The 27,464-nt window shown below is 39.3% G+C and overlaps 1 protein-coding gene across 2 annotated transcripts; it reads left to right on the top strand.

The window, feature by feature from the left end:
* Positions 1–27,464, top strand: EDNRB (endothelin receptor type B). 2 transcript variants are annotated; one of them, XM_008259981.4, is made up of 8 exons: positions 1–354; positions 926–1,458; positions 19,924–20,036; positions 20,509–20,713; positions 22,065–22,214; positions 22,586–22,719; positions 23,242–23,350; positions 24,917–27,464. In XM_008259981.4, exons 2-8 carry the CDS (start codon positions 979–981, stop codon positions 25,049–25,051), a joined length of 1,326 nt encoding a protein of 441 aa, XP_008258203.1. In that variant the 5' UTR covers positions 1–354; positions 926–978; the 3' UTR covers positions 25,052–27,464.

The following is a 27,464-nucleotide window of genomic DNA, read 5'->3' on the forward strand; positions in this document are numbered from 1 at the left end:
GCCACAGACGGCCCCTCTGCCGCTGATGCTGTCCAGGCATCGCCCAGGGGAAAGGTTGTGGCGCGATCGGAAGGCGCGGGAGGAGTCAGGCGGTGATTGATGGGGAAGCGACGAATGAATAAAAGTACTTGTCTGGGGACAGCAGAGACCCCGAGCAAGCCCCGGACGTTTCGCTGTCTGGCATTCTCTCCGCCTTCCTTCAGAGCCAGACCCGCCTGCAGCTGGAGGGAGGCGTGCTCTGCTCCCTGCGCATTTAGGCTTGGAACCCAACTGCGAGCCAAGCGTGCCTCCGTTGCAGCTCCGGGAAGGAGGTCCTCTCTTGTCGCTCTGCGCCTGCTGCCTCCGTTCCGCGAGGTAAATATTCTGGCTTGGTGTTGCATTAAAACCAGCGCTCGGATCTTGTCCCGGGGCCTCGACTTGACTTAGTAGTTTGGGATTTTATCGATAGAACAAATTAAAATGAGCGTGCGGGTACAGGATAGCCTGCAGCCCCTAGAAGGGGGACAGAAGTTTTCAATTTAATCCAGTATCCTCCCCCGCCATGGGACCCAGATGACAAGTCTCAGGTTCCCCGATTCCTACCGCGCAGTTCTGGGTGCGCTCGCGGAGCTGGAGCGCAGCCAGCCGGCGAGTAGCGGCTTTCACCCCGGGAGGACCCTAGGAGTTCAGAGCCTGGATACCGGGGTTCCCCTATAGGGCAAATTACAGAGTAGCACACGACCTTGGCCACTAGGTGCTTTGATTCCTCAGCCCTCGTGCGCTCCCTAGCCAGATGCGCCAAACTTCCCCACTGGCGCGCCAACTTGGTTTTTGCTTTTGCGCGCAGACGGTGGCTACGTAGTTGCTTCCTGCGCTCGCGTTTGCAGAGGCGTGGCTGGAGTGGCTGACCCAAGTGTTCTGTCTTGATTCCCCTGCCGGTCTCCAGGCTCTGAAAACTGCCGGGCTGCCACTTGACGCCCCGCTAAAGCAGGCAGCAGCATGCAGCCGCCGCCAAGCCTGTGCGGACTCGCCCTGCTGGCGCTGGTTCTTGCCTGCGGGATGGCCGAGGTCTGGGGAGAGGAGAGAGAAATGCCGTCTGCCCCCGCTACTCCACCGCTTCTGGGAGCCAGCGAGATCCTGACACCTTCCACTAAGACCTCTTGGCCAAGGGATTCCAACGCCAGCCTACCACGGTCGTCTGCACCTGCTGAAATACCCAAAGAAGGGAGGACAGCCGGAGCCCCGCGACGCACCCCTCCTCCGTGTCAGAGACCAACAGAGATTAAGGACACTTTCAAGTACATCAACACTGTGGTATCCTGCCTCGTGTTCGTGCTGGGCATCATCGGAAACTCTACACTGCTGCGAATCATCTACAAGAACAAGTGCATGCGAAATGGCCCCAATATCTTGATCGCCAGCCTGGCTCTAGGAGACCTGCTGCACATCATCATTGACATCCCCATCAATGTATACAAGGTAAAGGGCACCTGCTAGTAACCTTGCAGGCTTATGGGAGGGGGGATAGCACCTTTAGAGGGAGCTAGCAAAAGCCAGAAATCATTGGTGCCAAATTCCCTTCGGAATTTGGTAATCCCAGGACAAGCCTCGTTCCCAGACAAGCAGCCTTAGTATCACTTGAGAAGTTGCTAGAAATGAGAGTTTTTCTGGCTCTACCGCTAGCCTTACGGAGGAGAAAATCTGGCTTAGAGCCCATCGATTTCTTATTGAACAAGCCCTCCAGGTGATTGCAATAAACTGTAAAGTCGGTGAACCACTAGCCCAGAGGATCTAGTGCCCAAGTCCAGCCCACTGGCTGTAGCTTGGCTAGTCAGGTGTGACCTATGGACTGGCAGCCTTGACAGCATTGGAGAGTTTGTTGTGAATGCAAGTCTACCCCAGACTTACTGAATCGGAATCTGCATCTTGTCCAGGTGATTGAAATGCACACCAACTTTGGCAAGTGCAGTCTTGGAGGACCCTTAAGCAGAAGATCTGGAGTGGGTTTTTAGGAATAAATTACCCTGGGGCCCTGGGGAGGCCCCGACTAGTGAGCAGGACAAACACATTTCACCTGCTGTAAATGAGTGTAGCTCTTCTGTACTGAACGACTACCGTGCACCAACCACAGATTAGATGTCGTATTTCTTTTGCTCTTTCCACACACCCATAAGTAGATATTATCCCCATTTAATCGATGACAAACAGGGCACTCAGTGTCTCACAATGAGTAAGAGGGAAAGCTAGGGATCAGGCCCAAATGTACCAGATTCCAAAGTGCAAAGTATGTGACTGCGTCCCGTTGATTATTTAAGGAAGAAATCAAGGAACACTGAAAATCTAATGATTGCAGTAGTTCACAGTATTGTGTGATTATCAGGGACATCCCAGGAAACAGCCACAAAGAGCCAAGCAGGACATAAGTACCCACACTTCTTGACTCCGGATTGCTTTGGAATTCCAAACACCCCCCAGGCCCATCTGGGCCTCAGTTTCCTCAATTCCACAATAAGGCTGTGAGTGCCTACCTACAGGGGTGGGAGGTTCCTGGTGCTTAAGAAAAACAGCTTAAGAGCTATAGACATATTTAAAATTCTGCCCCCTCAGCAGCAGCACTACAGAGTTGCACGTAAAAGCACAACCAAGATGCAAGGTAACGGGATGCACTTTGTGGATTTGCCCTGTCGTGAGTACAAGGTGGAGAACGGGCAGGCAAAGGTTTTAGGGGATGCTTTGATCTTTGTGCCGGGAGCAGTTACCGTGAGTTTACAGTATGCTGTGAGGCATATCTGTAAACTTCCCTTCATGAACCTCTGGAAATCCTAATCCCAATAGCCACATTTTGAGGGAATTCCAGACATTTCTGAGGTTTAGAGAGGAGATTCGGATTAGGATCTAGGCCCTAGAGGGACACACTCCCGGAAAAGGAGGGACACTCTGAAGAAACCCTGCAGTCATGAATGACAGTTGCTTCTGAGGAACTCTGAGGGTTTTCTTGGAGAAATGGGCTGATGCATGTGTCCCTTAAAGGCAGTTCCAACTCCACTGGAGCCAGAAGTGACCCACTTACTTCTTACTGAGTCTCACAGGCCAAGTCCTACCATTCTAATTTGACAGAGGAATTTCAAGGCAATTCATCAAAATGGAATTGAGAAACTATTGAATACAAGGTGGTGTGAAAAATTAAAAATAAGGAAAACAGTATCCCTTGCAAAAGGAAGATTGCAGTCTAGTTTTGCCAGGTTTGAAAATTTTGTGTAAGTCCTAAAGAGTTCCCAGGAAACCCCACTTGAGTATCCTAGTTACAAACCTTCTGAAAGCAGCCAGCGGCTGACAAGCTGTGAGGAAGATGGGGTTGAAGACACCTTCCTGGTGTGTCGCCTCCACATCAAGTGTCAATCAGCAGTTTCAGGACCACTTTGCTTTCTGCCTGGTCACATGAGTATGTTCAGTAAACCAGAAAATATCTGACTCCCAAAAGGGTCACACAGGTTTCCTTTCCTTTCAAATTCTTTTCTTCTTTAAGATGTTACTTCGTTTTCCCTGAAGCCATTCAGTCTATTTAAGCTATATGTTTACTTCTGAAATAAACAGATGAGTCATTACAAATCTAGTGACATAATCATCTGTATTGGCCATAAACAAATTCCATTACATAAAATTAGGACCCAGAGTTAAGTATGCCAATGATGAATCTTATGTTGTGAACTTTGGTTTTAATTGAGGCATAATATGATAATGCTACCTTCTATTATGCTCTAGGGGCTTGGTTTATTTCATTACATCACTGCAACAATCCTATGGAGGTATTGTTAACCCTATTTTACATCTAGTGAAACTATGCATCAGAGATGTAAAGAAACTTGTCCAACATCATACTGCTAGAAATTGATAAAACTTAGGCTTGAACCAAGGTCAACTGGCCCTAGAATCCTTGATGCTCTCAATCCCACTGCATTGAGTGCACTCAGAGACAGCATGGCCCTCCCTAAACTTGAGTGTTACAGGACCACATTTAAGTGCATTGCTGGCATTATGCGACACAGTACCACACAATAGGATGCTGGGTGAATGTTTTTCAGAAATTAATTTGGGTCATTTGAGGATGTCTATCTCTTGAAATCCACTGTAGACAATCTAGCATATAATGATAATAGTGGATGTCATTCTAAAGGCTTTATTTACCAAAATACCTAATACAGGGCTACTAAAAAGATATTTATCCTGCCAAATCACTGCAGCTCCAGAGTAAGTTTTTAAAAATACACTTCAGAGAAGTATTATAGTTCATAACAAGTAATTTTAAGAGAATCATGAATGCCATTTAACTGTATTCTAAAGTGAGAAACTTGAGTCTCTAAACTAATGATTTCTAGTTTTGTGAGCAATAGTCTCTGAGAATATAGTATGTACTATTTGTGAGGGTTCCTGGAGTCCTTCAACCCTTCTGTTGGCACACTACATGCCCAGGGGCACAGAAACAACAATATGAATCTATTACATGAATCTGGAGTTCAAAAGTACAAAGTTCAATAAAATTGACATCCCTCAGAATGCTGGAAGCCACAGTCCTTGATGTGGCTGTGGAATGGGGGGAGGGCACAGAAGTACTGCTGTGAGAAACTAACAAACTTGGGAGCCACGTCTGCCCTGCCTTGCCTCCCTCAAGGGGCTGAGTCCCTGGAAACATTCAGGTAGTCAGTGCACTTTCCAGGTCTCCTGTTGTACAGCCAGGGATTGAAATCCTTTGTCTAAGGCCATAGAGGTATCTATGGAACCTTAGTAAGATAACCTGTTTAATAGTTTCAAATAAACTTTTAACATGTTATAAATAAAAAGCCCCTTTACCCTGCTCATCACATGCTAAAGCTATGCCTATACTACTGGCTACCTCCCTGATGAAAAACAAGAAATTCAATCATCCAAAATGTATATTTAAAAACCTATGTATAGGCCGGTGCCGCAGCTCACTAGGCTAATCCTCCGCCTGCTGCGCAGGCACACCGGGTTCTAGTCCCAGTCGGAGAGCTGATTCTGTCCTGGTTGCTCCTCTTCCAGTCCAGCTCTCTGCTGTGGCCTGGGAAGGCAGTGGAGGATGGCCCAAGTCCTTGGGCCCTGCACCTGTATGGGAGACCAGGAGGAAGCACCTGGCTCCTGGCTTTGGATCAGCACAGCGCGCCAGCCGTAGTGGCCATTTGGGGAGTGAACCAACGGAAGGAAGACCTTTCTCTCTGTCTCTCTCTCTCTCTCTGTCTAACTCTGCCTGTCCAAAAACAAAACAAAACAAAACAAAAACCTATGTATGTGTATATATGTATGTACACACACAATTATTTAATGTTATAAGAATGCATATATATATATATAAGTATGTAGATATTTATCACTTGGGACAGGATCTATCATTAGTAAGCACATAAAAATGCTATTAAAATAAATGTATGTGCATTAAAATGATCATTTAATTTCTGAATGTTATTTTTCAGCTCCTGTCAATATAAACATGGCTACATATAATGTTCTTACATAGGGCTTTGCTCACATGTGTGACTACATCTAAAGGGTAAATTTCTAGAACTGGAATTACTAAATTACAGGATTGTAACTCTGATATATATTGTCATATTATACTCCAAAGTTATTGTCGCATAGTTTTAATCATTATTTTGTATATCTCTCTACATATATATAGAGAGAGAGGAGTACATATCTTAATGTCTATCTCTAATACATATTTGGGTCACCATGGCCAGTATTTACATGTTCTATACATACACACCTGCACCAAAAGCCAGCATTTAAATATCTAATGTTAGGATAAATTGCTCCTTATCTACAAGCTACTTATTATGTCCTCCCTAATGCTAAAATGAATGTGGTAATACAGATGTTTGCTGTATATGAAAGCCTGATCTGACCACTAAGTTATAATAGCACAGATGTGAAACCTGTGTCAGTAGCAAAGGAACTGGGTACAAACATGGATGCTATGAAGGTATTTATGTTGTGATTGGTTGATTGGTTAGTTGATTTGGCTTGGTTTGGTTTGGTGCTTATATTTAACAAGACTTGGTTGCAGGTTGGAGAGAAGTTAAAAAATTCTTGAGCAAAGAATGAACTTTTCTGGATTTCATTTACCAAGTTCACTCTCTTTGTGATACATTTACATGGATGGATAACAGAGTTAATACAGCTAATTCTCAAATATAGCTTCCTTTATGATTTACTCATAAGTAAACAAATTGAAAACACATACATCAATATCCACATTAACTAGTGTGATGAAGATTCAAATGTAATCAGGTGTCCAGTGAAGGTAGAGGGCTAAAAATTAGGCTGGTGCTCCTTTGGAGGACTTTAATAATATTTTGCTGTTAAGACTTTGTAGGCTACTATTAGAGGCAAACAGGCTGCCTTCACAGTTCTGAAAGGCAAAACCGCTAATCTGATCTTTAACATTTAACTAGTTGAGGTAGGGGACGTATAACATTAAAACGCTGGAGTGGGGTGGGGTAAAAAAAATGCTGGCATATCAAAATGTGGACTTGCTTCACTGAGACCACAAATGACTTTTGAGTGAAATAACTTGGCAGGTAATTAGACATTTTCTGCCTATGACACAATCAGAACTATCTGAACAAATTCACATTTTCCACTATTTTCTCTTTGTCAATTTCTGATACTTAACATGTTTGTGTACAATTAGTTGTATGGTTCAAAGTGAAATTTGATGTAATGCTATCAAATTTAACTTTTTACACAATTTTCTAATCAGTAAATTGACATACATGCAAGTATAGCAACACAAGAAGTAAAAGTATCACTGGGAGGGGAGTTTAATTTCTCCCAGTTTCTTAGTACAGTTCTCACTGCTGGTCAAGTAGCTGAGATATTTTAGTGATATTTTAGCAATATGTAAAGAAATTTTAGTAGCAGAAGGATTTTGAACTAAAAATGGAAACTAATACCTCTTAGGTTCATTCAGTGCAAAAAAAAAAAAATTAAGAAACACTAACTAAGCAGCATCTTTAAAGTATTAGCTTTTAAAAGGTACTTACAGAATAAGGCTATTAGCCCTGAAAGAACTAAAATCAAAAAATAAAACCAATACCCCAACACCCATCTAGTACAAGTGTCTGCAACAGTCAACACCAGACAAAGACTTGAGGATAAATGATGTTATAAATAAGACTTTAACACAATGAGTTTTTTCTATTCATATTTCTACAAGTGTCCAAGTTAAAAAGAAGGAGTCAAACTTGATCCCTTCTCTAGGGTATTGTTCATACCCAGTTAACAGGTCACGAGCAGAATTCAGAATATCCAGAAACTCAAGACTTTATATTCTCAATTCACCGCTTCACATGTTTATTATAGATTCCTGTGGCAAAATGGTTGGCAAAAGTTTAGAACTTCTTGTGTTTGCCTTCAGTCAGACATTGGGTCACTCCATAAATCCAAGCCTCTGAAAATGGCAAGGTAATATTTTCTTTAATATGGTAAGCCATATCTATCAAAGGCTTTGCATTTTTTTCTTTGATCACTTAAAGTAAGTTGTTCAAGATTGAAGATATTTCCATAGTTGTGCGAGAGGATAACATAGCCAAGACCCTGTTGCCTCAAGGCCAGGGAGCCATGTTCTTCGTTTCACAAAAAAACCATATAAGGTTATCTCTGTGTGGCTAATATGCTATAGTTGATTATTTTTGGAGAAACATGCCAAATACTAATAAATGATTAAATGCTTTAAAGAGTGTTGACATATAAAGCCTGAACTAAGATTCAAAATGTAATTTATGATGTGAAACCTTCTCTTTCTGAACTTTGCAAAGTTGAAAAGAGTTTGGTTATGTTTGGGGCTGAGTGTGGTGTATGGTTGTACCTTAGCCAACAACTTCCTTTCATTTTAGACTTCTTTGATTCTCAGTGCTTTGATTTTAGGGTTATTTCTTTTGCCCTATGGGTTCTTTGGTGTAAACATGAAAAGAGAACTCCCCAAATGTGATCTTAGAAGGCAGAGGTGGGAATGACAAGAGTGAGACATTTTTTAGCAAAATTGACTGAAGCATTTCTCAAGAACTTTTCCTTCCTCTTGGCTCAAACTATGCTCATGACCTGACCTGTGTCCCTTCTCTACTTCTCTCTTCATTTTCATTTTAGTTTCCGGAAAGGGAAAAACTATTCTCTATGCACTCTCTTCTTGATTCTTACTCAATTCTTTCAAACTATTTATCAGGTATCTTCTCATAGTAGCTTATCTTGTCCCTCTTCCTATATTTCATAGACAGGATTAGGTTTAAGTATAGCATACTGAGGGTGTTTTGTTCAAGACATTCATTTTGAGAGACTTGTTCAGAGCTGTGAAGCTATCAAGTTCTCCTTCAATTTGTTTAGGTACCAAATCAGAAGATCCAGCTCAGAGTAGTGAATCTAGCAATAGTCTTCTTTGTAAACGGTGCTTGTTATTTATATTAATTATATATTTTCAAAACATGTAATGAGTCAATGAAAGCTTTTAAGCACAGACTGTGGATATATTTTTAAGTTCAGATGATAGGAGAGCAACAATCCCTTTCTTTATTAGACTATTACAGAGACAGAAATAAATTTCATTGTAACACTCATGGGGAAATACACCAATTTGAGGTGAACTCCAGTTTCTGCTATTTCTATTTTAGAAATATTTCTTAGTAGAGACTGAAGATTTTAAGAAATATTTCTAAAATCTTTTTTCTTTCTCTTTGATTCTCATAGAAATTTGGTTTTCGTGGAGCCATTGTTCTATTTCAGTGAGTGAGAGGAATCTTTCCAGAGCAGGGAAACGCTCAGTGTTTTGTGGGTATACATGAAACTATTTCCAGGGACAGTGCCTTTATCTTGTACAACTCCAGGGGATACCACAAACATTATGAAATATTTAAATGGCACCCCAGAAGAGTGAGCTGTCATTATTTCTGACTTGCATATTTCTGATCCACACAGCCTAATCTTTAAGTGATTAAGAGCATTTTGTTGGATTCAAAGTAGAATTTATCATTTCTATTTGTCCCTGAGGGCATGGGTACAATGTATATCAGGAAAGAGTCTATACATGTGTCCAGCAGTTTACATTGAATTCTTTTCCTATGAATGAATTTCAAAAAGAGAATTCTGACATACATTGAAACTCTTGAATGAGGATGTTCTATCAGAAAAAATGCTAGTTGAAACACAGAAAAGCTCTTATCTGCTACAGGAAACAAAGATAAAAACAGAATACACCCTTTCCCAACGTTGTGAAATGCAGCTACTCCATTATTTCCCTCTTTGACTCTTACTGTAAAAACATTTGTATAATGGCAGTCATTTGAAAGCCATGTTCACAATTCACATGAGATTGAACAGACTTGTCTTTTACAAACCTGTTGCTCATCCAATCATGTCTTACAACATCCCTGTTTACTGCATCTACCTCTGCCAAATTCACCATGCTGCCTGCAACTAAAATACTCCATAGAATCTCACTAGATGGTGAGAAACGGTAGGTTCGGCTTTTTATCAGTCATTTCCTTGACAAGTTTGAGTAGGAGAGAGAGGGTGGGAGAGGAATCTCTGTCTTTTGCCACTTCTAGCCTGCTTGGAAGGGCAAAACTCCAATAAGAGTAAAGTTCAATCCAGCATTCCTGGCTCTCGAGTCAACAAGACTTGATCAACTCTACTAGAAAATACAAAATATAAATTCATAGTCATCATGACTCACTGTAAAAATTTTATCATAGCTTTCTGGCTTATAATCATATTAATTTGCTTATTCAGTCATTCATTCATTGTTAATCAACAAGCATTTAAGGATTGACTACTGTGTGCTAGGCTTTGTAGTAGGCATTAGGAATGTTGTAGAATATTCTGAAACAAATAAATAGTTAAGACTTAGTGTATACTGTTTAAAAGAAAAATAAAGTGATATGTATGGTTAATGGGGCGAAAGAATATTTGCTAGTGCAAGAGGATTAACATTGGCATTTCCTGACTTTATGGGGCTTGATTCCTTTTAGCATTAGCAGGGGTGTATATTCACAGGGTCTTTTGTTTCTACTTAATATCTTATGAACATGATTTTTAATTAAAAGGAGAAAGGAAACATGTAATTCCCTCAGTTGGAGAGATTTTGTATTTTCACAATATCCTTAAGGAAAAGATACTTATTGATTTTTCATGTAATTTATGCTTTTATATTTTTAAATTCTACACTATATTCTATAATATAACATGAAAATAATATATTTGGATTTTCTTCATTTTATTCTTTTTCAAACATCTTTGTGGCCATCCTTGAGTATAAATTATATAATTAGTACAGTCACATCTTTTTTTTCTTTTTTTCTTTTTTTAATCTTTATTTTTTATTTAGTAAATATAAATTTTCAAAGTACAGTTAATGGATTACAATGGCTTCCCCCCCCATAATTTCCCTCCCACTCACACCCCTCCCATCTCCCGCTCCCTCTCCCATTCCATTCACATCAAGAGTCATTTTCAATTATCTTCATATACAGAAGATCAATTCAGTATATATTAAGTAAAGATTTCATCAGTTTGCACCCACACAGAAACACAAAGTGTAAAATACTGTTTCAGTACTAGTTATAGCATTACTTCACATTGGACAACACATTAAGGACAGATCCCACATGAGAAGTAAGTACACAGTGACTCCTGTTGTTGACTTAACAATTTGACACTCGTTTATGGCGTCAGTAATCTCCCTAGGCTCTAGTCATGAGTTGCCAAGGCTATGGAAGCCTTTTGAGTTCGCTGACTTCGATCTTATTCAGACAGGGTCATAGTCAAAGTGGAAGTTCCCTCCTCCCTTCAGAGAAAGGTACCTCCTTTTTGATGGCTCCCGTTCTTTCCACTGGGATCTCACTCGCAGAGATCTTCCATTTAGGTCTTCCTTTTTTTTTTTCCCCAGAGTGTCTTGGCTTTCCATGCCTAAAATACTCTCATGGGCTCTTCAGCCATATCTGAATGCCTTAAGGGCTGATTCTGAGGCCAGAGAGTCACATCTTTTTTGAAACTAGTATTTATTTGTTTGTTTGTTTTTATCATCTGAAAAAAATGTGCTAGGGAAGCAGGATACACTTAGGAGAAAAGTGGTGAGCTCAAAGATAGGCTCTCATTGTGTCAAATCAACTTCACTTTGCCAATAGGACCTACCACTAACAAAAGCTATGCTGTTAAATAAGACAGCATGATGTGAAAACCAGTGTGAGCTCTGGAAGTATTTGCCAACTGGCTACTATTTGGTAAATGTTAGGTAATATATAGTCAACCTTAATTTTAAATGGGACCTAAAAAATTTAACTCAGAAGGGACATAGTATCAGTATTGAACCCTAACAACATTTTTGCAATCAGAAACTATTTTAAGATTTATTTACTTTATTTGAAATGCAGAATTACAAAGAGAAAGGGAGAGACAGAGAGAGAGATCTTCCAGCTGCTGGTTCTCTCCTCAAATGGTCTCAACAGCCAAGGTTGTGCCAGGCCAAAGCCAGGAGCCAGGAGCTTCATCCAGATTTCCCATCTGGGGGCCTAGGGCCTAAGGATTTGGGTCATCTTCTGCTGCTTTCCCAACTGCATTAGCAGGGAGCTGGATCAGAAGAGAAGCAGCCAGAACTCCAACCACCACCCATATTGGATGCTGGTAACTCAGGTAGCAATTTAACCTGCTGTTCAACAATGCCAGCCCCAGAAACATTTTTCAATACATGTTTGGTTTGTCATCAGTACCTAGACCTTGCCTTAAGATAGATAATTTAGGCCGGCGCCGCAGCTCACTAGGCTAATCCTCCGCCTTGCAGCGCCAGCACACCGGGTTCTAGTCCCCGTCGGGGCGCCGGATTCTGTCCCGGTTACCCCTCTTCCAGGCCAACTCTCTGCTGTGGCCAGGGAGTGCAGTGGAGGATGGCCCAAGTCCTTGGACCCTGCACCCCATGGGAGACCAGGATAATTACCTGGCTCCTGCCTTCAGATCAGCGCGGTGCGCCGGCCGCAGTGCGCAGGCCGCGGCGGCCATTGGAGGGTGAACCAATGGCAAAGGAAGACCTTTCTCTCTCTGTCTCTCTCTCTCACTGTCCACTCTGCCTGTTCAAAAAAAAAAAAAAAAAAAGATATATAATTTAATGGGATGAAACCCCAAACAGAAACTAAAAATAGAAAAATAAGAATTATAACAGGGCTTAAACTTGCTTCCTTTTGCAATAAAATGAATCAATTTCCTCACCTGCAAAGAAAGATATATAGTTTGACTTCAAATTACAGATGTTAAATGTTCTTCATGAGAACAGAGGTGAAAAATTAATTTTCAGGGATCATAGAAAACTATGAGAATATTCTGTCACTAATTTTTAATGATAGCATCTTAATTAAGGGTGATTTTTTTTTTATAAAAAGAAAAAAGCCATAGCATTTTCACGCTCCAGATATCTTTCTGCATCAAATGAAAAACTGATGTATTTGCATTTCAGAGAAGCCCCAGGAACTAACTAGCCCAAACACTGTCTTGGTAGAATCTGTTACGATGACAGAGATGGACATCAGTAGAGGCATGGCTTCCATCATGGAGTACAAGGCTTGCTGTGTCTCTACAAAGCCTTCTGATTAGGAAGAGCTGTTATAGAGGAAGAACATTTAGAGGCCTGGCAAAGTCATCTTTCTCATTACCCAATAATGGAAGCCACAGTACATCCTCTTCCCTCATCTTCTGAGGCCTCTCAGAACTAGAGCATCCAGGCACGGATTCCAAATGTGAAATACTGAAAGCTGAGGATGGCTAAGGCTCTCTTTTTTTTTCCCGGCCCCTTTCTCTTTGGAAGGATAGATTAGAAAATTGTAATCTTTCAGTTACGATTAGGTTTCTGACTATCTGTGCTGAACTTGAAGAACGCTGTTACAATTTTCAGTTTGTGTTTCCCTGTGCACTGTGATAGTGAGGGTCAGAGGTTGGGCTGCAGGCCTCCCAGTGGTATGAAGAGCAATAATCCAATTTCCAGGCTGAGCCAAAAACAATAGTAACCATAAAACAGGGCCTGGATTCAGTGCAGACCTCATTTTCATTGGCGAGATTTCTTTCCCCTCAACAGCCCAGACACTCATTCATCTTGATTTTTCTGATGGCAGTACCTACATAATACCAATTTTAATATATTTGGAAGTAATTAGAGGTTGAATAAAATATTTGAAACTATCCAAATATTTGGGCATTATATGAATAAAATGTCTGGGTCTATTAGGGCTCTCTAGAGAAATAGAACCAGTAGAATATAGAAAAATGGAGGGATGGGTGATGGATGGATGGATGGATGGATAGATAAAGAGACAGGTAGCTAATGAAGAATTGGCTCATGATATAATGGAGGTTGAGAAGTCCCACATCCACCTTCTTCAAGCTGGAAACCCAAGAACACTCAGTCCACATTCAAAGACTAAGAATCAAAAGACCCAATCATGAAATTCCCAGTTTAAGGGCCAGAGAAAATGAGGTGAGATATCACAACTAATGCTGGACGGCAGGAAACAAAAGGGGCAAGTTCTTCCTGCCTGCACCTTTTTGTCTTTTCAGACCCTCACAGACTGGATGATACCCCAACATCAGGAAGGGTAATCTACTGAGTCCATAGATTCAAATGCTCAGCCAGTGCTGTGGCTCACTAGGCTAATCCTCCGCCTATGGCACTGGCACCCCAGGTGCTAGTCACGGTTGGGGCGCCAGATTCTGTCCTGGTTGCTCCTCTTCCAGTCCAGCTCTCTGCTGTGGCCTGGGAGTGCAGTGGAGGATGGCCCAAGTGCTTAGGCCCTGCACCAGCATGGGAGACCAGGAGAAGCACCTGGCTCCTGGCTTCGGATCAGTGCAATGCGCCAGTCGTAGTGGCCACTTTGGGGGTGAACCAATGGAAAAAGGAAGACCTTACTCTCTGTCTCTCTCTCTCACTGTATAACTCTGCCTGTCAAAAAAAATATATATTCAAATGCTCATTCATTCAGAAATACCCTCACACACACCTAGAAACAATGTGTAATCTGGACACCCTATAACCAGTCACAATGACACAACATTAACCATCATACTAGGTGATGGGAAAATACTTTTGCTAGGTACCTAGATATTTTACCATTATTTGACACATAGCTATGGGCTCCAAAAGTTAATGTTTTTTAAAGCTTTTATTTAATGAAAACAAATTTCATAGGTACATTTTAGTAATATACTATTTCTTCCCCCATACTTACCCTCCCACCTCCTCTCCCATCACACCTCCTACTCCCTCTCCCATCCCATTCTTCATTAAGATTCATTTTTAATTAACATTATATACAGAAGACCAACTCTATACTAAGTAAAGATTTCAACAATTTGCACCCCCCCCACACACAACATATAAAGTACTGTCTGAGAACAAGTTTTGCAGTTTATTCTCATAAGGAGGTCCTACATGGGGAGTAAGTGCACAGTGACTTCTGTTTTTAATTTAACAATTAACACTGAATTATGATGTCAATGATCACTGAAGGCTTTTACAAGGAGCTGCCAAGGCTATGAAAGCCTTTTATGACCACAAACTCAGTCAGTGTTTAGAGAAGGCCATAAGCAAAGTAAAAGTTCTCTCCTCCCTTCATAGAAAAGCGCAGCCTCCTTTGATGGCCCCTTCTTTCCACTGGGGTCTCACTCACAGAGATCCTTCCTATAGGATATTTTTTTTTTTTTTTTTTTTGCCATGGTGTCTTGGCTTTCCATGCCTGAAATGCTCTCATAGGCTTTCAGCCACATCCAAATACCTTAAGGGCTGATTCTGAGGTCAGAGTGTTACTTAAAGCGATTGTCATTCTATGAATCTGCTGTGTGAACTGCTTCCGATGTTGGACAATTCTTCCTTTTTCATTCTGTCTATTATTATTATTAACAGGCACTGATGCTATTTATAGTATCTCTTTAACACTTAATCCTATCTATATGTTTACTTTAATACTTAATATGATCACTTTAATAATTGAGATGGAATTTTTACTACCAATTTTAATGGGATTTGGGAATCCCATGACAAGGTTTTAAACTCTACCATTAGAACATAGTCCATAGTACTGTATGCAGAGCTGTACAGATTTATAGTTACAAACCTCCTTCTCCCTCTCTCATTCCCCCTCTCATTTTTTTACTGAGATCTATTTTCAGTTGACTTTATATACATGTGATTAACTCTATGTTAAATAAAGAGTTCAACAGATAGTATGAAGAAGAGAAAAACAAATTTAAACAAATTAAAAAAATAAAAACACTGTTCCTCAACAATCAAGATAAGGGCTATTCAAATCATTGCTTCTCAACATGTCAATTTCACCAAAAGTTAATCTTTGATTTACTCCTAGGTATTCTTTTGTGTAAAAGAAGCTTCTTCAAAATTCAGTGGCAGCATGATAATTGTTATAGGCACTGGCTTTGCAGTCAGACCATCTGCATTCAAATGTGAATCTACTATTTAAGAGAGTGACCAAGGACAAGTGGGCTAGTTATCTAATAAAGAGTAACAAATTTACCCTACAATTTAGTAGGACAAAACCATAATCCTTTATTATATCACACTGTGTTTGTGTGTCAGGAATTCAGGGGTGGCTTAGCAAGGTGGTTCTGACTCAGGATGGCTCATGAGGGTATACTCAAGGTATTGCACGAGGCTGTAGTCATCTGAGGGAAGGTTTGATGAGATCCAGAAAAGCCTCTCATTCATGCATGTAACAAATTAGTTCCAGTAGTTTTCATAAGGCCTCAGTTATCTACTATGTGTTGACTTTTCCAAGAGGGCACTGAGTGTCCTCATGACCTGGCAGCTGGCCTCCCTAAGAATGAGGATCCCAGGAAGAACAAGGAGGAAGCCATGACACCGTCTCTGAACTAGTCCCCGACATCACACATTCCTATTGCCAAATGCCTTTTCATTCTTTGGAAGAAAACTCTTTAAGTCCAGGACATATGGAAGGGAAGGGAAATTAGTCTTCTCCTTTTGAAGGGAGTAGTATTAAAAATGTGTAGGCATATTGGAAACTAACATAGCAAGTTAATAAACTTATATGTGTCTCAGCAAGTCCTACTGGATACCCATCATTGTATTCTCAAAATTGTAGCTATGACTTGTGTTGAACCTGTTAAAAATGAAAACTGAACTAAACTAATCTAAACTAAACTAAAATATATATACTCTAACCCATTCATCTAAGTGTGAGGACATCACTAGTTCTCACTAGTGCTTCCTTTTTTGACCCTTACATCCTATTCTACACTAAGCTTCTAGAATGCAGATAATGGGCAGACAGTGTGGCACAGAGGTTAAGTCACTGCCTGCGATACCTGCATTCCATATTGGGGTACCTGGATTCAAGCCCCACTCTTGCTTTCAATCCAGCTTCCTCTAAAGCACACCCTGGGATGCAGCAGGTGATGTCTCAAGTACTTGGTCTGTGCTACCCACATGGGAGGCTCACATTGAGTTCTGGGCTTCTGGTTGTTGTGGGTATCTTGGGGAAAGAACCAGTAGATAGCAGATATCTCTCATCCCCATCCCTCCATTGCTCTGCCTTTCAAAGGCATAAAAAAGTAAACAGATAGGATTGTGCCATTTCTCTGTTCAAAACCTTGTGTTGGATTCTCTCAGAAAGCCATTCAAGCTCCTCTCTCTATAGCTTCATCTCCTTTATATTTGGCCTGGATTACTGTACTCCATCCTTTCATAACTCCATGCTCTTCTTCCAGTTCCCCACCAGCCTTGCTCAGACTTCATGGCCTTTTAACTTGCTCTTTGATCTGCCTAGAAGATTCTTCATGTGACTGACTTTTATCTCAGAAGTCCCTACTCAAATGTCCTTTCCAGGAGAGCTTAGAGACCTGTTAAGAAATGCCTGAAATCTTTCAAATCACTTTCTTATGGAGTCATGAAAAAATTCACAGTAAATGTGTATTATGAAAAAAAAATGGGCTGGCACCGCGGCTCACTAGGCTAATCCTCCACCTGTGGCGCCGGCACCTGGGGTTCTAGTCCCGGTTGAGGCGCCAGATTCTGTCCTGGTGGCTCCTCTTCCAATTCAGCTCTCTGCTGTGGCCTGGGAGGGCAGTGGAGGATGGCCGAAGTGCTTAGGCCCTGCACCAGCATGGGAGACCAGGAGGAAGCACCTGGCTCCTGGCTTCGGATTGGCGCAGCGCGCCAATTGTAGTGGCCATTGGGAGGTGAACCAACGGAAAAAGGAAGACCTTACTCTCTGTCTCTCTCTCTCACTGTATAACTCTGCCTGTCAAAAAAAAAAAAAAATGGATTTCAAAACTGTTTTGTACCAAAATGAGTTTATCTTTTTGTTCCATTTTTCCACATACTCTTTCAGGTACCCCAGTAGGATGACAGTCTCTGTGTGATACTCTATGAATTATTTGTGTATTTTTTGTCTGCCTCTCTCACTGGACTGTTAGCTTCATGAGAGGAAAAAGTTTGGTTTTTTCACGGACATGTATGTTGTTCTCAGGATGGTGGAGTGAACACTCAAAAACTGTTTGTTAAATGAATGAATAAGCAGGGTTATGAGTCAACTGATTAATCTGGAAATCACAAGATAGAAGCTGTTCTGTCCCACACATATATTTTGCTAATACATTATCTGACAGTCTTCTTTAAAAATAGAAATTCGTTAACATCTTGTATAGATTGTGAGATATTATAGAAAATTCAAATTTTTGTCTTTTGGGGGGAAATCAGAGATTTTTGTACTTGGAATCTGTTAGTAAAAATGTATAACGCTTATTGGCACCTGCTCTTTTCCAAAAGGTTCACCCCAGACCTCACCAACCCCCTTGATATTCCTGACACCAGTGGCTCTCTTGTACCTAGTATCCTCCATTCCTCTGTGACACCTGCTTTAGATAGGCTTTCCGGACCCTACACTCCATGTACATGCAATATAACTGTCAACATTGTCCCATATGCTGTGTAATTTTTTATGTCTAATTTAGAAATGCAATTGGCAAAATGAAATTGGTCCTGTATTGAAGCCATATTCATAATAAGACACACATTTTAGCTTTTGATGCCGTTCTAGTTATAGAACAACCAACCCATCTTGACAAACTCAGTAGACTCTTCATTACTAGTGAAAGGACAGAAAGATTCAATTGGGTTTCAAAATAGTTTTCACTTTTGGAAGGCTATTTTTAAAGCATTTTTTGAAAACATAGATTTCAAATACTTTTCTCTATTTTTGAAGCCTCATGAACATTCAATCCAGATGTTTACCTAAAGTGATTTGTTTACCAGCCTGAGACACGCCCAATTGTCCTAGAAAAGAAAATAGCTGTATTCAATAATAGATGGCTGTGTGTGCTGCCATGAAACAAAGAAAAATACCTAGGTCAGGTGTTTGTCATAGCAGGCAAGAGGCCACTTGGGACTCCACATCCTGTATTGGAGTGCCTGGGTCTGAGTTCCTGCTCCAGTCTAAATTCCAGCTTCCTGTTAATATACACCCTGGGATGCAGGGAGGTGGCTCCAGTATTTGGGTCTCTGCCACCCATGTGGCAACTCCATATTGAGTTGCTGACTCCTGACTTTGGGATGGCACAGTTTCAGCTGTTGCAGGCATTTGGGGAGTGAGGCAGCAGATGAGAGCTCTCTCTCCTTGTGTCTCTCTTTCTCTCTGTTTCCCTGTGCCTTTAAAATAAGTAAAATAAATAAATAATAAAACATGAGCAATTATTTTTAAAATATTAAAGGAGAAATACCTGTATATAATGGCAAGAATTCTGTCATTTTGCTAATTGTATAACAATAGTCATTTATATTTAGTTTTGAGTATTTATTGAGGGTCTACTATGGGTAAGGCAGTGTTCTAGGCAGTTACAGAACTCATTTTCTGTCTTATGCTCTTGGGACCCAGATAGCAAACAATAAACCAATAGACAAGTCCATATTCCAACATGCACATTAGGTGTTTCCTGGGAGGAAAGTGGAGCAGGGTAAGGGTGATGAGGAGCACTGGCTGATTATTGTATTTAATGATGTGATCAGAGTGGGTCATGTGGAAAAGATGGGATTCGAGCAAGATCCAAAGGAGGTAAGGGTGTTAGCCAAGTAGATCTGTGGGGGGAAAAAGGCCTTCCAGGACAAAGAACGACTGAAAGCAAATGCCTTAAAGCAGGAATGTGCCTCAATGTGTTCAAGAAATGGTATGGTTACTCTGAGTTACTGTTCAGTTAAGTAAGCTGACAACCATAAAGAACAAGTACATCATGAATGGAAGGGGAGAGGGAGTGGGAAAGGGGAGGGTTGTTGGTGGGAGGGACGGTATGGGGGGGGAAGCCATTGTAACCCATGAGTCGTACTTTGGAAATTTATATTCATTAAATAAAAGATAAAAAAAAAATAAAATAAAATGAAGATAAACACTAAAAAAAAAAAAAAAAAAAAAAAAAAGAACAAGTACATCAATGTACCCACTATTCTCCATTGAGTACTACTCCATAGGGATAGTCCAGTGTCTTCAGCTAAGGAATATGTATCATTTATTTTTAATTAGTCTCTTATGTGACTTGGCCATGACCTGGGCTTTTGAGACCATGAAAATTTGCAGGTTTCATTTTTCTAAAAAGAAGTTAACAGACTGACTTGGGTTGGCTCTTATGAGAAGATCCTGACTCCAAGTTACCCTATATGTACGATAAATTCTCTAAACTACACTTTCATTATTCCCTACGCCCTTTCCTATTTCATAAATTGAATGCTGGTGCTTTTCAAATGTAGCCCATGAGGAAAAGGATAAGAACTTGGATTTGTTCTCTTCCATTGCCTGTTAATTACTCTCCATTAAGTAATGCAGGTCAGAGAGTGTCATATGAAACACTGTGTTAACAGAGCTTCGTGTCTTCTCAATGCAGCTGCTGGCAGAAGACTGGCCATTTGGAGCTGAGATGTGTAAGCTGGTACCTTTCATACAGAAGGCCTCTGTGGGCATCACTGTGCTCAGTCTATGTGCTTTAAGTATTGATAGGTAAGAGTTTATATTTAAGCCAGGTATAACCTGAATATTGTATTACTGATTGCCATGAATTTAGAAAATAAGCTTGGGGCCGGCGCTGTGGCACAGTGGGTTAAAGCCCTAGCCTGAGACGCTGGTATCCCATATGGGTGCCAGTTCGTGTCCTGGCTGCTCCATTTCTGATCTGGCTCTCTGCTATGGCCTGGGAGGGCGGTAGAAGATGGCCCAGGTCCTTGGGCCTCTGCACCCACGTGGGAGACCTGGAGGAAGCTCCTGGCACCTGGTTTAGATCGGTGCAGATCCGGCTGTTGCAGCCATCTGGGAAGTGAACCAGTAAATGAAAGACCTTTCTTTCTGTCTCTCCGCCTCTCTGTAACTCTGTCTTTCAAATAAATAAAAATAAATCTTTAAAAAAAATAAGCTGTGTCATTCTACAAAATTAAGCTCTTCAAGCTTGGAAAAACAATTCTGTTTTCATCTTCAGATATCGAGCTGTTGCTTCCTGGAGTCGAATTAAAGGAATTGGGGTTCCAAAGTGGACGGCAGTGGAAATTGTTTTGATTTGGGTGGTCTCTGTGATTCTGGCTGTCCCTGAAGCTATAGGTTTTAACCTGGTTACAATTGACTACAAAGGAAGTTACCTGCGAATCTGCTTGCTTAATCCCACTCAAAAAACAGCCTTCATGCAGGTAAATTTTACCTGTTTTCCTCTTTCTGCCCTTGTACAAGCTTAGCTATTTCCATCTATTCCTCACTCCTTAAGAAGCAATTGATTTATGACTGTCCAAAGAGTGTAGATCAATCCCAGGACCATCAGGATAAAGGTGTGACTCATCCCCTAAGATACAAGAAGCTAGGTTAGTGCTTCCACAAGAACCCTGTCCCTGGATCTCAGGGACACAAATACACCAAGTTCTCATCAGAGAATTAGTGTGAATGTATAGCTTTTCCACCAAAAGAAGCAAAAGGACTGACTGCTACCACATTTTGCATAAGGCAACACAGCAGTCATCAGGAATAGAGGAGGGGTCAGCACATGTTTGAAATGAAGTCACCCTAATATGGGCGGATTCTGAAAGGCAAGCCTGTCCTCCCTGTCTTTGATGCTAAAGAGAAAGCTGCCATTGCAAAGCTCTTTTCAACCAGGCCATTTATTACAGAATATTTGACCAGGAACCAGGAAAAGAATGGTAATGCTGGTCTCGAGAAGATAGACCCTAAAGTTAAAAGGATCTTTCCAAAAAATATGTCCAGAGAAGTTAGTGCAAAGGGGGCTGGTCTAACTATCACCAAAAATTATTTTCTAATTTATATATAAGAAATCTCTCAAGAAAAGTTCATGAACTCTGTATGTCATCATAAGGAAAAGAGTGAAGAAGGACATTTATGTGAAATTGAGAATGACTCTTGTTCCATTGTTTCCTCTTAGTTAAAGGGGGAGGGTTTATATGTTACATAAATTCTTGTCAACATGGATATATCCACAGCAAGAATTTTAAACATATCAGCAGAAAAATAATAACCAATAAAGCATGTAATAAACAGCCTTGATTTTCCATTAAAATCTTGGATTTGCATATGCTCTATGAGCTAAATGGTTAACCTGGACATTTTCATATCTGTTTTTGCCATCAAACAAATTTGCTAAAAAGTGAACATTTCACTTAAACAGTAAGATATCTATTATATATTCATATTTGGTATTTCACACAAAGGTTACCCAAAGTATAACTTACTTGTATGAAGACAAAATATTGAATTAGTAAATATTTCAAGATTTTACAACTGCTTACATTTTAAAGCATGATTATAGTACACTGCCCTAGAGAACTGAAATACCTTTTAGAAAAAGTTTATTTCATTCAATATAGGTGTTTAGTTATTTGTTTGATAGATGTGACCTGAAAGATTTTACATTGTGCAGTATTTATAAAATGGATTTTCTTTAGAAGAGAGTTGTTCCTTGATTTTTTAAACATTTGGTACATAAGACTTTCTTAAAGAAAAGGCATTAATCATAAACATTTCTCTTCTTCATAGTTTTATAAAACAGCTAAAGATTGGTGGCTATTTAGTTTCTATTTCTGCTTACCATTGGCCATCACTGCCTTTTTTTACACTCTGATGACCTGTGAAATGTTAAGAAAGAAGAGTGGAATGCAAATTGCCTTAAATGATCACTTAAAACAGGTAAGAAAATAAAATTATTTGACTTATGGTTAGAATTATAATGATGAATATGGAAATTATGGTGATGAGAAATTATATACCAGAGCATGTTTCCTTTTTTCTGGCATCACTGAATTTATAAAGAATTGTTTTGCCTGTTTAGATGTATTCTATATTGCTAAAAGGATCCAAAGAGAACCATAACTTCTAAAGATGAACCTCTAGTTATTTTAGTTCTCATTCACATTAACTTTTCAATTTCAAGCTCCATGTCCTGAATTTTACAAATGCCACTGAATTTTTATAAACAATGTGAACTATTCTGCTGGGAATGAGAAAATGCTGTGAACAAATGAGCATCTTTTCAGGGTCTGACTGTGGTTTTCTTTCAGAGACGGGAAGTGGCCAAAACTGTATTTTGTCTGGTGCTTGTTTTTGCCCTCTGTTGGCTGCCCCTTCACCTCAGCAGGATCCTGAAGCTCACACTTTATGATCAGAATGACCCCAATAGATGTGAACTTTTGAGGTAAGAAAGGCACACTAGGCATCATGTGGGAAATAAGCACCACTCAGAACTATTTCCACCCACCCCTTTCATAGGTAGGAAGACAGAAACCATTTTTCTAATCCTTGGAGAGCATTTCAGACTCCCAGTTTTCCCTTCGCTCCTGTTTCAGAGGGAGGAGTAAAGGATACCTAGGAGAGCCCTGGGGACACAGAGGCAGGATTATAAATGATGAGTGAACGGCAAAATAGAAAAGATCAGGTTAGGATCTTCTTGGTGTTGTGAATCTTTTCTTTTCAGCCAGCCTTGGCAATGAGATTTCATTTTAAAAGACAAATCTGGGCATGAGAGGCAGGAGTGAGGGGCCGGGAGGTAGGGAGCTGTTGAGATGACAGTGACAGAAAATGAGACAGAGACTACTGATGGATTCAAACCATTAGGTATGTATAGTCTTTTTATTTGCAAAAACAAAAAAGTCTGTAACAAATACATGCTTGGAGCAACATGTTTTTCACAGACATGTTTTGGTTTATTGTTTTTCAGCTTTTTGTTGGTATTGGACTACATTGGAATCAATATGGCCTCCTTGAATTCCTGCATTAACCCAATTGCTCTCTATTTGGTGAGCAAAAGATTCAAAAACTGCTTTAAGGTAAGAAAGTAATATTCTGCAATAAAAGTCCTTTGTAATATAGTATTAAACACAGCCCTTTCAAACTATAGAAATTTGTAGCCACAGAGATCTACCAAACTGCCTTATAGTTTTCCCTTGCATTACATTAACAGATACTTTTTCAAAATATGGCATTTGCTTATGAACTACTGTAGTCAATTTCTGCCTATGAATCCCAGTCACTCCCCACAGACTCAGCTAATCACATATATTAATGGAATTGCTCAGAATATAAATAAGAATTACATGCATAGTTATATGACAATTGTCACACAATGACATAAGAGCCAAACATAAATTAAAGGCATTATTCCCAATAGCCATTGTAATTAGGTTGGATACTTTTTCACATGAACTTTTGTGAATAGCAAGTTAAACAAATTTGATTTAGATTCTTCTACTTCTTTTTATAACAGAAGCTTGCTGTTCAATATGGATTTATCTAATTATTCCCCATTCAGCTGCTTTTGTATTCTACCACCCCTCCATCTATTCACTTCTTCAGCAATCTAACAGGAAATAAAGTATCCTTTCTTACATGGGAAGGATCCACTTGTCTCTGTTATTTCATTATTAGAGTGCTAAGAACTTAGCTTCCTTATAACCACCAAGGCAGTTTTTGCTATTAAGTAAACTTGTTAAAAAGTGAAAACTTTTCTTAAACATCAGGATATTTGTACATATTCAGATGTGGTATTTCACACACAAAAAAATCCTAAGGATAACTTGCTTGTGTGATGAGAAAACATTGGATTGTGAAATGCTTTGAATAGGAATGTTCTGGTTATAGAGAGTAGGCAAAGAATTACTGAGATTTTAGAGTAAGAAAAGAACGTTTATCAAAATTGACTCTCTCATTGTTTAGAACTAAAAATAGTGGATCTCCCATTTTCTTATATGTACAGTTTCTCAGAAAACAGTAAAATAAATTTCGGATCTTAAAAAATCCAAGAGAAGATCTGGATGGATAAATCTGAGATGCTTGCAGACTTTATATTCTTACTGAGTAACAACATGGAAAAGATTTGTATACTTTTTAACCTTATTATATAACAAGATTAAGAATAGCATCTCCCTGGAAAAAATAGCATAGTACTGTTAAATTCATTGAGACAGAAAGGTGTTTATGAAACTTTCAAGTAAGAAGAAGGTTATGGAATACATGTATAGTATAATCTCATTAAATATGTTATACACACACAAACACATGGATGTGGTGATATTTCTGTTTGTGTAGACAAACATCATGAATTATATATTTTTTAAATATTGAGAATATTTATCGAGTAATCAAGAGTTTCAAGAATTAAGATTAACTTTATCTTGGCAAGAACTTTTATTATTTAGATTCTTTCATTGTATTGTTTTAGTGAAAAAACTATCATCTACTCAAATATAATTCAATTTTTTTCAAGGGAAAAATAAGGGGAAAGAAAGGGCCTGAGAACTCCCAATTATGCAAGGAAAGACAGAACCCCAGAAAGTAAGAAAGTTGTAACAGGGTGACTAATGTTGACATATAATGAGTGACTTTGTTTTGTACAGTCATGCTTATGTTGCTGGTGCCAGTCATTTGAAGAAAAACAATCCTTGGAGGAAAAGCAGTCCTGCTTGAAGTTCAAAGCTAACGATCACGGATATGACAACTTCCGTTCCAGTAATAAATACAGCTCATCTTGAAAGAAGGAAGAGTCATTTAATTTCATTTTATTTTGAACAGAAGTCATTTCAACAAAATGAAACCTTTGCCTGAAAAAAATTGTATATTTGCACAAAACAATGTAAAAATGTAAGAGTGATTATTTTAACACTCAAAGATACACGTGACATTTTATGAGCTGTTTACATCACGAGAAGGAAAGCAGTGAGAATCAAGGAAGCCTCATTGTGAAAGCACTTAATTTCTACAGTTAGCACTTCAGTATAGCTCTTAATTATTTCCAGTATATTCATTTACCACTTATATTTTAAACAGAGCTTACTCAGAGTTCCTATTAAGGAGGTTTATTTTTTAATCTATATGAATCTGATATAATGGAAAAATATGTCACTATAAAACAGAGTTTTGAAGTGACATTTAAATTACTCAATTTATAATTTTAAATAATCCTTTAAAATAACTTTTTATTAATATTGTCAAATCATTGATCAGATTGCAATTGAATGCAAAATATGAAAGCAGTTTAGTTGGTGTATTTTTAGGACATTGGAAGCATTTAAACTTTCCAGATGAAGTATCTGATAGATGAAGGCAAAGTTCTTAAAAATCATTATACTCTACATTCCGAAAAGATAAAATATTTCAAAGGGAGAGGGAGAGGAGGTTTGAAATCCTTTCCCAAAGGACTTCTTTGAAATATTCCATTCACATACTCTGCAAAGAAAGTACTATCTACAGATGTTTTTGAGAATTATTAAAATCCTCTTTCACTACTGTAGTTTAAACTCTGCTTAGTTTCATCATCTGTAAATATTTAGCTATATACACTACATGTAGATGTTTAAATGATGGGCAGGCCCCAGTCAATGCTCTACAATGGAGAGATGCCAGTGACCCCATAACAGACAGAATGTGAATTGCCTGGTGCAGTGTCCACATGGCAAAGGAGTGGGATGAACTCTCTTCTCTCACCTGTGCTGTAGTTAAAATGGTGTCTAGTATAGGTACAACCTAGCTACCATAAGGCTTTTTAAAATCACAGATTAGTCCATGTAACAGCAGCCCATAGGGGTTATTAACCTTTATATTATTTTTGTAAGGAACCGATTGAAAAGCGTTCTTCATATGGTGCTTTTCTATCACACAGAGACAAAACTGCTTTCTGAGTCTGTCAGAATTTTAATGCACTTAGTGCATTCTTGCCTAAGTTTTTAATCTCCTCGGCAAAGTACATTAGATTAACTTGGGATGAAATGTGTGTGAAAGTATGTACAAGAAAAAACGGAAGAGGGAGGGAATGAGGTGGAGTGAAAGGAAACCCATGGGGACTGAATCCCATTCTTAGCCTGACGTTCGTCATTGCCCCGTCACTTCAATTAAAAGGTCCTGATTCCGTTCCAGCAAAACATAGTGCAATGTTCTCAGAGTGACTTCAGGAACAAATGGGGCCCAAGAGCTTTAACTCTGTCTTAAAATACAACAGAATTTCCACTTTTTTTTCTTTTAGTAAGCCAGTCCACATGTTGGAAACAAGCTAGCAACGTTTTTCTTTGCCAGAATCTAATGTGATGATCAAACCCAACCATTGTAGCCCAAAAGAAAGGACAATCATTCATTTACATGCCATGTGGATTCCACTTTAAGATTACCCACAAACTTGGGTCTTAATTTCTTCCCATTTTTTTCAGACGTCTGCGATCAGAAAAGACATTGCAGACTTTCCGTCTTAAATTAACTTTGGGTCACCAATGTTTTCAGTTTAATATATCTTGTTTTAGATCATTTTTGTTACCATGTACTGAGGTTGAACATCCTAACACCCTCCTCATTTGCATCTCAATGTCCTTCCTTCTCCGTGCCAGAATCATGATCTGGCACATACTTCAAGTTTTTAAACTGCACACAGAGTATATAAAATCCACAATTACAATGAAATGGCATCCAATAGCTTTTTTTAAAAAAATGTTTAGTTCAAAATTTTAACATAGTAATAGAGGATGGCAAGAAATAAACATGTTTGCTTTGCATAATTAAAGCCAAGATAGGAAACAGTGCTACTGTTTATCCTTAGAATGTATTTCCTTGTAGTAAGAAGTGTTTAAGGTAGTAACAGACAAAATAATTGTTAACACAAATGTTACAGCACAAAGGATTTATAAATGTTCTGGGCTATTTTCTCCTCATCACCCATTATTGATAGAGGTGTATAATCAAACACCTTATATTATTGACAGCTTACCTGTGGCCAAAGGAATACAGTTTATAGCAAAACATGGGTATGCTGTAGTTATCTTTCAAAAATTGTAATATAACCATGTAAAATTATTATATATTTTATTTTGTCTGTGATCACTTCAAGTGACAACTACTGTGGTTGCTGATTCCTTATTATATAAACAAAACTCAATAAAAATTTGAATTGTTTTTTAAAAA

The sequence above is a fragment of the Oryctolagus cuniculus genome, chromosome 9 (genome assembly GCF_964237555.1).
Source record: "Oryctolagus cuniculus chromosome 9, mOryCun1.1, whole genome shotgun sequence".
NCBI lineage: Eukaryota > Metazoa > Chordata > Mammalia > Lagomorpha > Leporidae > Oryctolagus > Oryctolagus cuniculus.

Excerpts from the sequence above, each read along its gene's own strand:
- EDNRB (XM_008259981.4), top strand. The coding sequence starts at position 979 with ATGCAGCCGCCGCCAAGCCTGTGCGGACTCGCCCTGCTGGCGCTGGTT. Across the intron at positions 20,714-22,064 it reads AAAAAACAGCCTTCATGCAG|TTTTATAAAACAGCTAAAGA; the intron begins GTAAATTTTACC and ends TCTTCTTCATAG. Across the intron at positions 23,351-24,916 it reads GATTCAAAAACTGCTTTAAG|TCATGCTTATGTTGCTGGTG; the intron begins GTAAGAAAGTAA and ends TGTTTTGTACAG.